General features: G+C 26.5%; 2 protein-coding genes across 2 annotated transcripts; both read right to left on the bottom strand.

Annotated features, from left to right (window-relative positions):
- Positions 1-1,111: 1,111 nt before the first annotated feature.
- LOC132924869 (putative serine protease K12H4.7) lies at positions 1,112-6,465 on the bottom strand. The gene is made up of 9 exons (XM_060989309.1): positions 6,247-6,465; positions 5,968-6,149; positions 5,471-5,700; positions 5,129-5,264; positions 4,404-4,590; positions 3,622-3,754; positions 2,269-2,401; positions 1,326-1,495; positions 1,112-1,230 (listed from the first exon to the last, which is right to left on the bottom strand). Exons 1-9 carry the CDS (start codon positions 6,463-6,465, stop codon positions 1,112-1,114), a joined length of 1,509 nt encoding a protein of 502 aa, XP_060845292.1.
- Positions 6,466-12,586: 6,121 nt separating this feature from the next.
- On the bottom strand, positions 12,587-18,861 carry LOC132927374 (putative serine protease K12H4.7). Its single transcript, XM_060991889.1, has 9 exons — positions 18,667-18,861; positions 18,383-18,564; positions 16,244-16,482; positions 15,938-16,073; positions 15,655-15,841; positions 14,867-14,999; positions 13,473-13,605; positions 12,797-12,966; positions 12,587-12,706 (listed from the first exon to the last, which is right to left on the bottom strand). Exons 1-9 carry the CDS (start codon positions 18,859-18,861, stop codon positions 12,588-12,590), a joined length of 1,494 nt encoding a protein of 497 aa, XP_060847872.1. The 3' UTR covers position 12,587.
- Positions 18,862-20,147: the final 1,286 nt, after the last annotated feature.

The following is a 20,147-nucleotide window of genomic DNA, read 5'->3' as shown; positions in this document are numbered from 1 at the left end:
ATATTTATATTTTGTTCAAATGAAATTCAGGTTCGTTACAGTTTTTTTTTTTTGAAATATTTATTCACACACAATTGGAACGTGGTAGTATTTATAAATTACTATTTTATGTAGTGTTCCTATTACGTATATATCAAAAATCATTTATAGTAAAATATACACAGTGGCGTCATTTGTGGTGGGTAGGGTGAGCATTTGCCCCTCCGCTTATAAGTAGCGGGCCAGGTGTGTGATAGTTTTTGGGCGCAAGCCCGCAAACATGATTTATGACATTCATGTCATTGCTAAATAAAATTTAACCATGATTCGTGGCTGATGCTATTACGTAAATAATTATAGGGTATCTGTATGACTTTATTTTTTGTATGACTCTTTATAAGTTTATTAGTTATAGCCGTAGAGAAGGAAACAGATTCACTAATAGATTTAAATCAAGCTGTTTGGAGCTGTGAAAACTAGAAGATACCCTGTTATTGCCTAGCATCTAAGCAACTCTTGAAAAATATAAATTAATAATAAATACTTAATAATTTATTGTATGTTTTATTTTATTTTTTTGTAAATATACTCATACTTGGCGCAAATATAGGACATACATTGGGGTAAAATTCCCTTCGAAGTAAGTCATCATATAGTAGCTAATAGCATTATGTACACATGTGTAGGTACATTAAACAATATATACTCATTAGTCATTACCAATGGTAATAGCCAATTGGTAATATTGGGTATCCCTCTACATATTATATATTTATTATTTAGTCATTGTTATCTCTCAAAAAATGTATTATTTATGCCTAGAGTAACCACGGTTGTACCTACTCTCGGATATGTATAAAATTATGTAAGAAGGCTATTTGTATTGAGATAAAAATGTAATTGTGTTGTAATTGTATTAGCGTGTGGTTTTTATTTTTATATTATTTTTTATTATGAACCGGTCACAGTTTTTGCCTCCCTTCTCAAAAACTGAAATGACGCCACTGAATGTACTGATATGTATTTTGTAATAATCAAAATTTATTTATGTATGAAGAAATAGTTACATTATAATAATTAAGGTACTATTAAATCTATTTAAAAAAATGACAATTTTAATTATCTTTTAGTGTCAAGGTCCATTTTCTTCCAACCATTTTTTTAAATAAATTACAACTGTTTCACGAGCCTTTGACAACTGTGGAGGGTCCGACGGAGTTGAAGGATATACATCTGCACAATGAGATACTCCTAAAAATACATATTTTTGTTTATTTGTTTTCATATTAATCTGAATTTTTAATTTATAAAAAATGAACATAACATAATAAAAGTTTTAATATTACCTTCAATAAAAATTGAAACAGAATTGTTTGCTTTCAGTTCAGTAAGACCTAATCCGTTCCATGGATCGATCGACCCATGTAAATAAACAATTCTACTTGTTTTGTTTCTTAAGTCATGGTACATCATAGATGTCTTCTCAACTGCCTTTTCCAATGCATTAAAATCAAAACTAAACAAAATAATTTAATAACTATAATATAAAACATTGATTAAATTATCGCTGAAGTATTGTTCCTATTAATTCTAAAGATTTCAAAATTAATTTATTCATCTGGCAAATTGACATCCTGATATTGTTCATATCCACTTCACTGAATCTTATTTTTCCGACATTTTAGGTCAACAAATATTTATATAGTGATTTTTAATAGTTTGAAAATATTCCCATTTCGCTGATCGATATACTGCAGGTTTTATTGACTTATTACAGTATTCCTAATAATTTACCGACAAGTGACAATAGTATTAACGAAATTCGAGAATCAAAATCAGCGAACTAGGATTACGACGAATTAGGTTTCAGAGGTGTTGAAAAATATGCTCAATACGACTCTAATTTGTATAAACAGGCAATCATAAACTACAGTGAAAACTGATAGTTTTAAAATAACATTTAAAGTCATTAAATATGGGAAAAAATTAATCGGGAAACTGCGAGTGCTTATTAGAAATCTAAAGGTGCTATGAATACCCAAAGCTCTTTCTAGAGATCTTATTGAAATTTGCTACTTATCTCGTTACATAGTTCATCATGCATAGACGATAGACCTACACGTGCCTATATAATATTATATACGATAAACACATTATACACGCTCTACACATTGACATTGGTTATTATTTAACATAATATTTGAAATTATAACTCTACACTAAAATAAACATACCTACAATAGTACAATCTATACAATACGTTTTATACAATTTTTTTTAGTAACTTACGAATCCCCAAAAACATCAGTGCATAAATCAGTAAAAAATTCTAGCGGTATGGTATTACCAAATAAGTGACTATCTTTATGGGATGTTATAAAATTGCCTATCTCTGTACAGAGCTGGTAAAACCATTGTCGATCTGAAATAAAAAAGTGTTCTCATTATATTTACAATAAACACACGTAAACAAATAAAATAGCTATATATTTATAACAAAATAAAATAATATAAATATACAACATGCACACAACAAACCCCGCAAAACATCAATGAAAAAATTTGAAACAAACAACGTCTGAGCACATACAGAACTTTTCCGACAACCTGATCACTGATTACCTACCCGACGACCCATCGGACGGCTTCGAGTACCAACACTGCCAACCTACGACTGGGACAACACCGTAGCGTAATATAGAACAAAATGGAAATTACATTCGATCAGCTGATCGTATATTTTCGTTCACCTGTGATCTAAAGTCTGAACATTCGAGAAACGCGGAGACGAGTCCACACGTCAACTTTAGGTCATATGTTCGTTTACCCAAGTTCTATGGAAACGGTGTTCCTTAATTGTTAATCTAACGGTTAGATTAGGTCCTAGCCTAACCACAATCACCATAACGGTTGTGTCGTACACCGTAGTCCTGGTATAACATCGCCGCGGCAACCAGTTCCATGCATCGCGGATACTCACCTGCAACCAAGAAGGTGTCAACGGAAGACACCGCGTCACCGCCGCAGCGAATGTCACCGACAAAGTCCACGGTCGGACGAACCGTATCAGCGAGATGTGAGTTGTGAGTTTTAATTGCCAGCGAACCCGTATGACGGACAAACAGACGGAGAACCGGTCTACAGGCCACAGATTTAGTTGTAAAATAGTAGTTTTTCATCAAGTTTCATCTTCCCAGACGCATCTAACGTCAAGTCACGTCTCTCGAGTCGACGTCGTTGTCGTACCACAAATGCCACTTGCTCGAGCGAACCGGTGGACGACACGATAAATAAGGTAGGTAATATACATTACACATTGACTATATAGTATTATTATTTATTATTATATTTTTCTTATTTCACAATACTCGAAACAAATCAAAACGGTAACGCATTATATTATTAGAAATAAGAATACCAATCAAACGTTACTTTCATAAAATTTCGTTCTTTGGAAATAATCATAATGAAATTACGTTAATTTCGTTACGTTTATTACCCAGATACTGATTATATTATTATTTATTGCAATTACTTGTAGTCAACGGAATCTCCAAGTTCGACAAGATTTGTTAATAATCGTCAATTGATAATGATTTATTAATTATATCTAGGTAATTAAAAAAGTCACGGTATGCTAACCTCCTGATTCTACATATCCTTTGTTCCAAGATATTTCTGCATTAGAGACAAGTGATGATTTGTATGAATAGGATGAACATTGTCTATTAGTAGCGTATCTTAATTTTTCGTGTACGGCTATATATCTTTCAAGCTGAGAAAAATATGGTTATAAATTGTTATTTTAGCAATTACTAGTTATTAAATTACATCAATCACTTATAGTTACAGCTAGTTCACCGGCCACCATAAAATAGTGATACTGTTAGATTACTCAGATTGATAGGTACCTAATTTATTTTCTTTAAATACTTATTAAAAAAAAAAAATGTTATTATAAAACATTTATTGGTTCTACTAGTATCTACTATAATTGAATTAATAATTTTAAATCATGTTTAAGATATTAATACGGATACGTATTGTACCTTAGTACCTATTACATTGTATATTTTTTGATTAAATATTCAACAAAAACATTATTTCAAGTTTGGCTACTTGTGAAAAAGTGCCTTTTATTATGCATTTATTAGTTAAATTAAAATCTCTATTCTGTTGACGACGTAAAACACCACTTGGTCTTTAACCAAAAAAATATTATCCATAATATTTAGGTTGGGTAACTATTTGATTTTCTAGTATCTAGTGAGATATTATGAATTATAAATAACAAAACAAAATCTACATGCAGCTGTTGAGCTGTTTGACAGTTAATTAATATTATATTCTGTTCATAATTATAAATTTAAAATATTTATACTTATTATTTTTATTATTTAACTGCTGATTAATAAAATACTTACTGGATTTCCTAATGTCTTGTTTAACATAATATCACATAATGTTATTATTGTTACAAACGATTGGTTAATATTTTCATAATATCTGTTGTCTCGATTGTATTGTATAACTGCCGAAAACGATACAGCTAATTGTTGAAACAATTGTCTTATATCTTTTTTAATATGTGTGTTTATTTTATTGCATGTTCTATAATTAAATTAAAATGTATGTTTATTATTTTACCACTATTACATCAACTTTTTTGATATTAAGAGGACGCTGACCCGCATGTGTTGTCTCTGTCTTACTAACGTACATCATAACAAACTTTCGTTCAGCAGAATACATTTTGTGGCGTTAACTTTAACATTAGAGTAAATTTACTTATTAACAAATTTAAAGGTAAGAATATTATCTAGACAATGACATTCAATTATGATTTTATTGATATTATCATTTTAAAGTGAGTTATGAACATTTTAAAGTTGTTATATTTTACATAACTGTAACTCACTTTAAAATAATATCATTAAAAGCATATAATATAATTGTCTAGATAATATTCTTACCTTTAAATGTGATAATAGGTAAATTTACTCTAATATTAAAGCTAACGTCACAAAATGTATTCTACTGAACGAAAATTTGTTATGATGTACGTTAGTAAGACAGGGACAACACATTCGGGTATGGCGTCCTCTTAATCAATAACTGTGTGTATATAATATATATAAATCAAAACTACTTGAATTTTTTTTGAATAAATTCCGTTCCATTTTTGGTTTTTAAAAGATCGCTAATCATTATCGTTGCTTCTCTTATATGTGCACTACATTTTGGATTATAAGCTGATAATGCTTTTTGAGCAACCTTCAAATATTCTATGGAAATAAAACATCTCAACATTATATATTTCACATTGATGAACATCTTGAAGAAAGTTAATGTTAGTCAAATAAACTGCAATATAGTATATAGTATAAAGTACAAGAAAATTTAAGTTCAGTTTAAAATGTATGTTTTTTATATGAGTTTGTTATGGAAGGTTAAATTAATAGCCTAATAATTTATCTTACATAGTACTTACCTTTATTATCTATTTTTGTCTTTATAATACTACTTGACGAAACCGCTGCATGTACAAGATGTGGAAATTTCATTCTTGACCAGGCAGCTAAACTTCCTGGATAAGATCCTCCAAATACTACCCATTTAGCATTACTTAATTGTCCTTCTGTCTTATTCTTTATAAATACTTCTATATCAGCCAATGCTTGTTGAGTAGTCAGATACACTAAGTTTGTAGTATTTAGATTACTGCGACATACGATTTTTATTTAAAAAAAATAATAATAATTAAAATTATTTTGTTATTTTAACTTATAAATTATATTTTCTTTGCTTACATATTGTAACTACATTTCATTATATTATTATAATTATAGTTTATTCAACTATTTATTCATGAATAATTTAAACAGAGTATTTATTTTTAATTAAAACGGTATTCATTTATTCATTAATGCTACTCGATTAAAACCATTTAAGTAAATAATTTGTTGTATTTCTAAAAATAGCACTTACTCAGTGGGACGACTCTTTCCATAAAACCGATGTTCCAATTGAAAACATAGAGCATTAAAAATTTTAGCGTATTCTATCATAGCCCCATCGGTCATCCACCTTAGTAAAATTTTTTCTTCTCCTCCTACCATCAAAAATATTGGGCCACCCTTTTTATAGTGTTCCCGATTCATATAATATCTCTAAAAAAATGCGATTAGACTGTTAACACTTGAATTAATAAATCATTTTACATATAACACGTTTTAGCTGATCATATAAAATGTAATTAATTAATACCTGTTTCCACGTTCTCTTATCATTAGGATTAAAATGATCCAGTTTCTGTACAATCCAATTGTCATCAATATTGTATTGAGATAGACTCATCTTTATAGATCTTGCTCTAATAAAACCTGAAGTAGGTGCTCCTATGCCTACCAGACTTGTAAAACTACTATAATAAGCCGATGAACCCCACCAAAAGCAACACAACAACAGGCAAAATATTAAACTCATTTTTAAAATTAAAATCCTAAAGCTGAAAAAAAGACAAAACTTGTTTTAAAGTTATATTTACGCAGTCTATAAACCATAATTATAGAAGTTGTTACTTAAACATAATATTAAATTAGTTTAACTTAAATCTGAAAATAGCAAAAGCTGGTATTTAATTGTTATATAATACATTAGTACATAAACTAACATACTATTTATACCTATAACTATTTTAAAAGTAATTTTTAGAATTTTTGATAAAGTTATTGTAAACCACCAATCTTCTTAAATATAATTTAATATCATGATTAAAAAATGAGAGCAGTTAGCTCTGTGCTTTGATTTATTGTACCGGGGTATACAGAGGTATATTTAAATTTTAATTACAAAGATATTTAGATATTTAAACATTACGATGAACATGTGATACGGACGTATTGCCAGTTGCCACGTATCTATTCATATTTTCAGTGACGTAAATAAAGTATTCTATAATTATTTGCAAATCTATATTAATTCTTAGACAGTACTTAGTAAATATCAGGTGATTAACAAAAAAATATTTTAATAAACAATAATCAAACCAAAGTTGAGAATTCATAGCCTCAATAATTATTAGTAATAATTTATTACTACCTAACTATTTATTTTTGTAATTTTTTTTTTAATGGAAAGTATTTCAAGAAATATTTAATAACAACATTCTTATTGTACAAACTGTACAAAATATAAAATAAAACATTGCAATTAAATCAAAATTTACTCACTTATAATGATATTATTAGAATTTTACTTTGCAAAGTTTTGGCACAACCTTAAAAAATAACTTCCAATTGAAAGATAACTAAGTGCCTAGTACTATTTCAACTGTAGATATTTTGTTTCTGTATTTGTGCTTTAAAACATTTCATTCAAGGTTAAAAATATATTAATTTAATTATAAAAACTTAACGAGTAGTAAACTAATTTAATTTACTTTTAAATAGACTAAGAAATACACTAAATGTAATATTTTATTGTGCCTATTACACATTTGTTATCATTATAGTATTTTGACGATCTCATTAGAAATTAGAAATATTTAATGAATAAAATGAAAAAAATGAAAACGAATTATGGCAAATTGCATTTTTAATTATTAGCAGATAACTAATATCTAATAAATAAATAATAACGTTGTTATTTGATGTGTATACTGTACATTACAACTTTTAATGCTTCACCTAAAAAAAGCCTGAAACAATTAAAATGTTTACAACATAACACTACAATAGGTAATCTAGGTAGGTACTTTAAAATTAATATTCATATCTATACGGTTTATCTAATTTTTTTTTTTAATTGCAGGCCTATACAATTCTAGACAGAGAACAATAGGTTAGTAATAATTTTAGAATTCAAATCCTAGACTATAAAACAATATTTAGAATACAAAAAATTAAAATCTAAGTTTACGGGATACAATGTTGACAGAGAATAATGAGACCATGAGATATAAAACTCGGAACGTAAGACGTTCTGGATGCCAATAACAATTGTCGGAAATCGGAAACCATGGTACGGATGTTGATCCGTATCATTAAATTGAAAGAATAAAATACATACACCAAAATTGTGGTCCATAAAATTCACGGAATTCAAACATAATATAATTATTTGAGTGTAAAATTGTTGAAACTTGGAACTAATTTTCAAAAGTTTAAATTCCGGACAATAAAATTACCCACGGGCCACGATACAATTTGTGTAGAATGCATTGAAATACTATTAATTTGACAAACATGAAACATGGTATGAATTCAAATAAAAATGTCTAATGTCTTCGATTTTTTCTATCAAAAAATCTATCAAGAATAAACTGCTGCAATCCTCATTATTTCAATTCTGTTAATTGTTTTTTGTATTTTCCTTCATATTTTGTTTATATTATGTGTATTGGCTGTATAAGACAAACACCTAAATACTTAAAATATTTTTAAAATTATATCATATTGTATAGAAAACGGTAATATAAATACTTGATGAAAATTTCAAGTTTCTATGGTTGTTCATTTATGAATTATAGCAAAATAATTAGAAATCACTTTCAAAGTTGTAAATTGTAGCACTATTTTTACTGACTCAAAAGATGATGCCAGGTACAAAAAGCGCATCATTTTAAAACCAATACATTCATTGTTCCGCTAATAATTTAAAATTAAGAAAAACGGAAAGTAATTTATACACACAACCAGTAATCGATCAAATCGATTTAAATTTTTTATAATTCATAAACAAATAATCATTTAATTTTTTACTTATTGCTTTATGCTTATATTATCATTTTTTATACATGATCACGAAAATGTACAACCTAAGAATATTTAGTAGTAAACAACATTTATTTTAATTTTTGTAGCTGAGGTTAGGAACATTTAATACAATGTTCCTCATAAGTACTTATAGTTCATAGTGGAATGAAAAAAAAATCAAAAAAAATGGTACAAGCAGTTGGTTTCCTATAAGGTAAAAGTTATAGAATTTAACCAAATGATTTACTATATTATTGAGATAATCACAACCAATATTATAGACTAATGTAAGATTATTGATTATAGTTAGCTTAGCTACAATTTATACTTTTACTGCAATATGTTAATAAAATAATAATCTCATCTAATCCGTAACTATATCAATTTGGGCCCATGTGTAAATAAATTTAATACCCCCCCCCTCTTGAACATTTTTATCATTGGGCCCCCCATCATAGGTTGGGGCTCGAGCCCCATGGTTTTGACACACGCAACACACTCTGTTATTGCGGCACTGATTTCATCATAAGATATTTTTACTCAGTATTTCTGCCTAGGTTAATGATATTTAATGTTATTTCTTTCTCAAATTATATGGTTTTACAATTTTACATTCATATTGCTCGTTGAATGTAATGATTTTACAATGATATTATTTTTTATTTTTATTTTATATCTGTTATCACTTTATGGAACAGCAAAAATGCTTCAATTTTCAATATATTTTCTAATAGAAAATTGTATCCAGTTGGTATTTTGCGGGGTAAGAAGTAAAAATATTTCTGTAAAAATAAATTTTCATTGTTGCAATTGTGTTTTAATACAGATTACAGGTATGAATTTAACTAGAAAATACTAGATATACTTGAAATTTCTGCCAAATTATTATAGGAATTTTTTATTCGATTTTTTATAGATATTTGAAATGAACTATTTTTGTTTATTTTTCTTTCTATAAATGCGCATACAAAAAAGTTACACTCGGTCAAAAAGCTTGAAAATATATACTACAAGATTCTACATGCGTTTTTTTTTTACAACTAGTAAATATTAAAAATACATAAGCCTAATTTTATTTATAAGCGTTTATTGTAGTTAAAACTCCGTCGAAAACATGAATATTTATCAATTATTTTGTAATTAACATTTTTATGGACAATTAAAGTTATAATTTTTACGAAACTGAATTTTTCAACAAAAAACAACGATTTCAGTTATTTTTTGTAAATAAAAAATATTCGTGGGGATTTGCAATTTTTTCATATAATATTAATGTTTAGCGATTACCATACGTTCATACGCAATAGTATTTTAAAAATATTCAGATTAATTTAAAGGTATTGCCTATTTATAACATACCTATAATAGTATAATACCGTAGTCCGTAATTATATACGACATTCCTAATCATATAAATTACTATAAAAGCAATATAAATGTACAATAAAATATAGTTATAGACACTTAGTGTATGAGCTGACAAACTGTCTCTACTTCGAATTGTACTTCGAATGCAATGATTTATTATTAAAATTAACACATTCTACTGTATAGCAGAGGATTAGCAACTTTTCAGATTTTTTTTTATCATAAATAAACAAGTTTTGATGAAACCTAAGTAAAATTATTACGCAATGCTAATATGAATTAATATTTTAGTATGTACTATGTATTGTGGTTTATAGTGCTTGATGGTACTAAATTTAAAAAAAAATTCAAGTGACTCATAATTTTAGAATATAATTTTTGAAACCAATCACTTGATTGGCATTATGATTTTAAGCTAGGACAATTTAATAAAATACTTAAATAATTACTTTCAGATTTTTATACGTAAATAGGCATTCTGATTTTATCTACCAATTCGACCGGATTGAGTAACATGCCTTAATAGATATCAATGTGTAATATAAAGAAAATCTTAGTAAACCTAATCCTAATCCTAGGACAACAAAGATTCAATTCATGGTTTACTTAATTTTTAAATCAAATATAATATACTACATATTAACATCAGTCATAAAGTATTAGTTAATTGTTTTTATATTTCATAAGTTGATTATTTTATAATGATTTTTAGAACAATAAGAATATAGTAATCACTATGCGTCTACTTGAAATTTGACAAATAAAAAATAATAATAAAATATTTTATTAATTTATTATTGAAAAATGTTAGGTTATTTTTTCTTATTATATTGATTATATGGTGTGGGGCAAACGGCGATATGAAGAAAAGAGCTAAAACTATCACTAGTTATATCATTGCAGTGTACATAAACTTGGAGAACTCTCCAGTAGCGTAACTACCCTCGTCAGCGCCCCGAGGAAAAATATATTTTTCGCCCTACCTAGTATAAATTCGATTCTTCGTCCTTTATTATTAAAAATTTGCTGTGACCAAATTTATGTTTTTTTTTATAAGATTAACCCAATCACACTTATATCACATAAAATACTCTTTGTTTCAAATTAAATAAAAATAAATTTACAATTACACAAAACCAATATTATTTTATTTGTTATTTTGCGCCCCGAGGCAACTGCCTCTGTTGCCGCTGCGGTAACTACTGGAACTCCCTCTTCAGTTTGGTGTATTTTGTTAACTAATAGCTCACTTTAATAGATTACATTTTTATTTAATGATAAATCGCGTGAAAAACAATTTTGAGTGAAGGAAACAAACAGTCTCCGTTTAAAATCAGTCTTTATGTTTCCAATTCTTGGTCACATAAACAATTGATTAATAGTTCAATATAATTTAATAGGCCAATGATTAGCCACTAAATCATTTTAAAGGACCATTGCTAACTATTAAATATTAATTGATTAAATGTATAAAGATTGTTCATGCTAACTTGAATAATAAGTATGTATATTTTATGATTTATTTTATATTTATATTAGTATACTCGTATATTACTATTCATACTTTTTTCAATAGGTTGAAAATAATGTAATTCCACATAATATATAATATAAATAATTTCATATTTTCATATAATATTATTAATTGTTATTAATATTAAAATAAATCATTATATCGTAGAACGATGATCATAGCTTAAAATTAGTCTAAATACTTCGAAAAATTAAATGTATATGTATCTATAGTAAATGATAAATATGTACTATAATATACGCAGAAATGTAAACTTTTTAATTAACTTTGAAAAATGTAGATTTTGAATTGCAACAAAATAGCTAAAATCGTTATTTTTCGTAAAAATATAACCAATTTCGTTAACATTTAAACTTGAAATATTTATAAAAAAAAATGTCCAATTTTTAATATTTTTCGGTTTCTGTAATAAAAACTTAAAAGGAACATTGTATTAATTGTTACTTTTCAAGCTTTAAGTATTAGAATTTTGTAAAACTTTGGATTTTAAACGCTTGTAAAAAAAAAACTTAACTCGTGTATAGTGCTGCGACCATTTTGTAGAGTCCCTATTTTATACTTAATCTATATGCTTATTTCTTAGGTAAGTACTGATTTTAAACAAGTCTGCACTATAGTATGATACCTTTTATATAAATGTTTATAAGGATAAATAAAAAGTATTATAAGTACATAAATTAATTCTAGTTTTGTAGATACTATATTTTATACATAAGACGTATTATATTTACGAATCATCAACAGTTGGGATATAAGTGCAAATTGTGTCTATAGGTTAATACATAATAATAATATAATATGAGTTTAAAATAAAAGTACAAAATAAAGATATTTATCGGTATAAGTACAGATATTTTTTGTTCAAATATTATTTCATATAATTCAGACAAATGGAATTAGGTCATTTATTGCATAGAGGTGTGTAGCATTATTTTTTAGCGTGGTAAAAATCAAATTCCAGTCTTCTTCAGCCATTTTTGTAAATAATATAAAACTGTTTTACGAGCTTTAGTTAACTGAGGAGGGTCCGATGAAGCAGAAGGATATAAATCTGCACAATGAGATACTCCTAAAAATACATAATTTGTTTTCATATTAAATTAACACATATAATTTTTTAAATAGAGTTAAAATTAATAAAAGTTTTAAGATAACCTACCTTCAGTAAAAATTGAAACGGAATTTTGTGCTTGTGGTTGAGTAAGACCTAATTTATTCCATGGATCGATAGATCCGTGTAAATAAATAACCCTGCTTGTTTTTTTCTTTAAATAATTGTACATCGATTTTTCATTTTTCACTGCCTTATACAATGCATTTAAGTTATATCTAAACGAACAAAATATAATATAATTATAATATTTATTAAATTATTCATACGGAATTATATTTATGTTCATTCCAAAGATTTCAAATGAAGACATCATCCGTTATCATGATACGATTCAAACTATAGTCTATAAACAGACACCAGCAACCATAAACTGCAATGAGAATAGGTGGCAAAAACAAACAGTATCTATTATATTATTGTATTGTATGTCAACTACCAAAAATAAAATTGCCAATCGCTGTAAATGACTATATTTTTTATTGTGTTTACATATTAAATACTATTTTAAAATTCATAGGCATATTATGCAGGTCAAAAGGGTTGAGCAGGTTGCAGCTTTTTCTAGAATTTTAGAAATATTTAAAATTGCTTTCAGTCCTCTTTAGTGCACGTATCAAATAAGACGTAACAATTAATAAATATTTCTTAAGAACTTATTGAAATACACTACTCATAACATAAATAAAAAATATAATTTTCGAGAAATTGTTGTATGACTTACGATTTTCCAAAAACATCTCTGCACTTTTCAGTAAAATAGTCTAATGGAATGGTATTACCAAATAAATTATCAACTTTATTGGATGTTACAAAATGACCTAATTCTGTACAGGTTTGGTAAAGCCATTGTCGATCTGAAATAAAATAATTGTTTTAGATTATATTATATAAATGCAGATGAAATAGCTATCCATTTAAAGAAGTACCTAAATAATATAGGTATTCTTTGGATAGAAATAATGCATCAGGAATAAAAAAAATATTCCAAAATCAAAAATACTAAGGTAGCAATTTTTTGAAATTATCTTCAACATTTTACTATTTTAGGTACAAATAAGTTACAATAATACATATTTGATGATTTATTTTTTCAAATAAGTATAGTTACCTACTAGTAATTATATGGTAAATACTTTACAATTAAAATTCTAATGTATAAATGAGGTTGGTTATAAAATAATAATACTTTTACAATAGTTGGCCAGCAATATTTTAGTAATTTAGATTGTTATACTATTATTGTTTTACTATATTGAAAAATAAACATTTGTCTGGGATGAACGATATACCTACAGTTAGTATGTGTACTATTGTGAGTAGATTGGTGTGTTTATTATTGCTTTTTATTGTTTGGTTTAATATTTCTCCCATAGTAATTGGCTTTGATATTTTTCAGTTCTTCAATTATTATAAAAATATATACAATATTTTTAAAATATATAATTATTACGTTATTTTCAAATTACAAAATATTAATACGAATAGCTCACGGATATTCTTCTAATTACATAACATTCGTTGTTTAACGAATTGCTGAAGCATAACAAATAGTTAAAAAGTAAATTCTAAAAATATGTAAAAAAAAATTTATAAATTATAAATATTTTATACATAACATTTATTAATTGTTAACTATATTATTATATATTATTAATATATTAATATAAACGAGTGTCAATATTTAACCTTTTATATGTATATAAAACCATATTTCACTAATTAACCTATTCATAGGAAACATTCCGTTCGATTTAACTCGAATTTATTGAATAATATTTTTTTTTTCTAATAAATTAGGTACCTACTAAGTTTTTTTTTTTTATCCACAATACGTGAATAAGACAAAACGATAATGTTACCTACTTATAATAAGTAATTTTCATAAATTTTAAAGTTATGGTCGTTATAAGCAATTTTAATGAAATCACTCGATGTCAGTAATGCATTACTTTAGTTACGCCACCCAACGTACTTTTTAGTATTATTATTGACCACTGACTTACAGTCCTCAAAATCACCAAGAACGACAAGATCCGTTAATAATCGATTAATATTCATTATTAATTAACATTTGTAATTATTAATTTATTAATATATGATGGTACATATACTAACCTCCAGATTTTACATATTGTTTTTTCCAAGACGTTTCCTTAAAAGCTTTAAGAATTGATTGATATTTAGTCACAGTACAATTTCTATTAGAAACGGTTCTTAATACCCTTTGTAAATATGAATATCTTTCAAGCTGAAAAAGTTGTACTTTTTAATTGATTGTTATTTTATTGATCCCTAATTTATCAAATGATAACAATCATTCAGATACCTATACTATACACATATCTAACTATACACGATATATGCTAGTATAAATTGTTAATAGGTATAGCTTAAAATTGAATAGCTATATACATTTCTAAATCCTTAATAATATTAAAAATATAAAAAGATCATGAATAAATTCTTATACGTTAATATATACTTAATACAATATAATACGTATGGAAACTTAATAATACTAGTTCACGCGACCTATCATCATAAGAAACGTTGCATTTTTATGGAAGTAATATACATTATAATATTTATTATAATAATAAATTTAAATTAACTTTATTTTTCGAACTTTATGGTTAAAACCATAAAGTACATATTGTTCAAACCATTGGAAATTTAATTCTGATGTGTAAAAATATAATTTAATATTTAACTTAAAATTATATCTTTAAATAAATATTTTGTAAGTATTATTGTGAAACACATCAAGACAATCTATTTATGAAATAAAATGGTGAGGTATGCAAATGGGGGGGGGGGGGTGTAGGTAAACTTTTATTTTCTATACTTGTGCTTCTAAAATTCCTATGAGCGCCACTCCTCATAGGTATTGATAAAATACTTACTGCGTTTCCAAGCGACTTGTCTAACATTATACCACACATTGTTCTTATTGATACAGTCGATCGCTCAACATTTTCGTAATATCTATTATCTTTATTGTATTGCATAATTAGTGCGACGGGTATTGCTAAGTTGTCGAAAAATTGTGCTAAATCTTTTTTATTCTTTATGTCTATGTGCTCGCACGTTCTGAAATGATATAATCACAATTTATTGAAATTTATTATATTTTACTATTGTCATATAAACTATTTTGAAATAAATTAATATGTAATTTTAAATTACTTGAATTTTTTATCAATATACTTGGCTCCATCATTGGTTTTTAAATAATCGTTAATCATTCCAGTTGCTTCTTTTATATGTGAAGCGCATTTTGGATTATAATCTGATAATGCGGTTTGGGCAGTCGTATAATATTCTATATGAAAATGAAAGAACTAAACAATCAATTTATTTTAGTACGTACTACTATTTTAAAACTATATATGTATCATTACTTATTAGGATACCAATTATATATTATATTATGTTTTACGATGTTGTGAAAGGCTAAATGCATTATCAAACAATGCGTTATATAACACCTACCATTATAATCTATTGCGGCACCTAAAGTGCTACTTGACGAAACTGCTGCGTGTATGAGTTGTGGATATTTCATTCTTGACCAAGCAGCTAAATTTCCTGCATAAGATCCTCCAAATACTACCCATTTAGCATTAAACAGCAAATTTTCATTTTCGTTTGTTATGATATTTATAAATTCTGCTATATCAGCTAATGCTTGTTCAATATTCAGGTACAGTAAATTTGTAGTATTTAAATTACTGAAACATACGATTATCATAAAAAAAAATCAAGAAAATTGAATAAAAATTATTATGTTATTTTTTTACTTTAATTCTGAGATATGGGTTGGGTGCTTAAAAATTTTAATTTTCATGATATAATTGACTATACTAAGTACTAAACATTTAATGAATCAATTGTGAAAATTAAGCAAATCAGTGTATGATGATGTCTGAAAAATGATACTTATTATACACCTATATTATTGTGGACTTTTATAGTTGACCGTGATTGTTCCATCAAATTTTATTCAACCATTAAATTAATCAATTTTTATTCAATTAGACATAAATTATGTATAAATATTTTATTTCATAATTATTACGGGTTAATAGATATGACATAGTACTTTAAAATTAATTTTAATATTCGTAGTTTATTATATTATAATTCTTACTCACAAACAACTACATCAAATAATGCCACCAAGTTAAGACTTGTAATGACTTCAAAAATGTGAGAATTTTACGGATTATACATACTCGTATTATAATAGGACAGTATATAGGTATACGTAGTTTCGTAATTTCTATTGGAATTTAATTGATGTATATATATAGTGTACGCTATATATACTTCATCTGAAATTGACTTATAAATCCCGAATACCTGTCGAGAAAAATAAATTCTGATGGCGCCACTATGTCCAGCTTAAATCATTATAATACTAAGCACCTTAATAAATTCTCCGTGTAGTGTAGCCGATGTTTCAAATATATAAATACAGAATAATGGCAAACAATGTTTGTTACATTGTTGTTATTCAAAAAAATATTAACCGTAAATTCTTGAAACATTCTACATTTATTTAAACTATAATTTACTATACACAAGTCATTATTCAAAAAATGCCTAAAAAGTGCCTAATATGCTGTGTTTTAAGAGGAGGTTATACCCGCATGTGTTGTCTCTGTCTTACTAATGTACATCATACCAAATTTGCGTTCAGCAGAACACATTTTTTGACGTTATCTTAGTATTAATTATATTATTAATATTAATAACTATTAATATTAGAGTAAATTTACCTATTATCAAATTTAAAAGTAAGAATATTATCTATAGAAAATGTCATATTATTTTATTGATATTATCATTCTGAAGTGAGTTATAGGTATGTAAAATATTACAACTTTAAAATGATAATATCAATGAAATAATATGAAATAATATTTCCTAGATAATATTCTTAGCTTTAAATTTTATAATAGGTAAATTTACTCTTATATTAAAGCTAACGTCACAAAATGTATTCTACTGAACAAAAATTTGTTATGATGTACATTAGTAAAACAGAGACAACACATGCGACCATGAGGGTCCTCTTAAATTTCAAAACTTACACCGGGGCCCAGGATGACTATATAGACCAGGGGTCGGCAATTAATTTATATGGAGGGCCAGATATTTAAAAAAAAAAAAATTTCGAGGGCCAAAAAAATTTCAATATTAGTTTAATTTTTGTTATGAAGGGTAGGGGGAGTGATGCATAGGATGTATAGGAAAATTAAGAAAATTTTTGGCGGTCCATATTTTTTCCTTCCGCGGGCCGAACATGGCCCGCGGGCCGCCTATTGCCGACCCCTGATATAGACTATAGAGTGACTTATAAGTGACTATAAGTTTGTTAAAACATTGAACCGTTTAAATCACGAATTTTAATATTAGTCAGGTAGGCACAATATTATTATTTTGACTTATTATATTTTATTTTTTTTTTGGAACTATATTTCATTTTATATTATATTCGACTATTTAATTGTAAATATTACTAAACGTTCTTCACACCACATTCAATATTGAGTCCTCAATACAATATCAATTGTAAAGACAACCATTTAAATTAATTATCATTTTATTCCTCATTACAGTACTCACTCAGTGGGATGACTTTTTCCATAAAACCGATGCTCCAGTTGAAAACATAAGGCATTACATTTTTGAGCGTATTCAATCCAAGCCCCACCCTTCATCCAATTATGTGAAATCTCGTCTTCTCCTCCTATATGCAAAAACACTGGACCACCGTATTTATAATATTTCAAATTCATTTGATACCTCTAGAAAAAATCCAATCATACAGTTAATACTCGATTATCCGTATTAATGATTCATTTTAACACGTTATAGTGTATTATATTATAAATTTAATTAAATTATACCTGTTTCCATGTTCTAGTATCAATAGGATTAAAATGATCGAGTTTCTGTTCAAACCATTTGTTTTCGAAAATCGAACTTCTAACTAATATTGGTACATTTGGTTCTCCTATGCCTCCAAGTTTCATAGAACTACTTCCATTAGCCAAAGAACCATACCAAAGGCAACACCAGACCGCACAAAATATTAAATTCATTTTTAAAAACAAATCCTTAATCTGAAAAATATCAAACTTTTTTTAAAAATTATACTTATGTTATTTTTTTTAATTGTTATGTAATGTATTTTCAATATTTTGTAAAATAATTAATACATTGAGTCACTTATACTTATTTTCGAACATCGCTTCTTTACAGTCATATTAAGTGTTCAAATTTAGAAATTAAAACAGAGGAGCTCAATTCAATGATTTAAAAGCTACATTCTAAGTGAAATTTTTTTAACACAAACCTACGGAAAGTTTTTCCCCACACCCGCCAGGAATTACTAGATTTTTTAAATACTATATTTCTAGGTACTTGATACAATATAGTTAATACATAATTACATAATTAATAATTAATTTATATTAAAAATATAATATATTTTGGTGAACAAGAATTTATTTTCACTTATTATATTTAGTAAAAGTTTCATTTTAAACTTTATAGCAAGTATAATAAGTATAAAAGTAGATTAGTAAGATTATAAAAATTAAGACTAATTCACTTTAAGCTTTCAGCATTCATAGAAATCGTTTATAATAAAAGTTACAAATTATGAAGTATAATAGTTTACATTCATACAGTAACACACGCAAGGGCACAATCATAGACCATAATTAAGCGGACTTCGTTGGTTTTTTAATCATGTGCCAGACTCAGTAGTCGTATATTATTTATATTTACGGCATATAAATACATATGATTTTATAATAATTTTTGCAAATAAAATTCTCAAAACCTGTAAATATGCAATTATATGCATTTTAGGAATAAACAAAATATGTGAAAAAATGGTTGTAATTAATTTAAATAACCAAAATAGTGTAAAATACGTATATAACTAACTGACAACCAAGCACGTATTCAGGGTCAATTTTCGGGGGGTGGAGGAGGGTTAAATATTTATAATACATGAATTAAAAATATATTATAAAGTTTATAGTTAGTTTGCTTCTATTTTAAACATTACTGGAGGGCTTGAACCTCTAAATCCCCCCTGTATACGGGTTGCTGACAACCAATTATTTTAGACTAAAGGAATAACACATATAAAGGCATAACAACTTTACTAATTGTAATTATAATATATAACTAGGGAACGGATTTTATTTTAAATAAATATATTTATGTAGTTTTTAACATCGGAACGTTTTTGACATGTGTACCGTTTCATTTAATTTTGAATAAGCTGACGCTAATTTTATTTTAAATATTTTTATATATTTTGCAAATAAATATACGCAATTTGTATTATTGTAGATTTTCCTGGAGAAATTGT

Source organism: Rhopalosiphum padi, chromosome 3, assembly GCF_020882245.1.
Source record: "Rhopalosiphum padi isolate XX-2018 chromosome 3, ASM2088224v1, whole genome shotgun sequence".
In the NCBI taxonomy this organism is placed as follows: domain Eukaryota; kingdom Metazoa; phylum Arthropoda; class Insecta; order Hemiptera; family Aphididae; genus Rhopalosiphum; species Rhopalosiphum padi.
The sequence above is the reverse complement of the archived record's forward strand: the minus strand, read 5'-3'. Positions and strand labels throughout refer to the sequence as shown.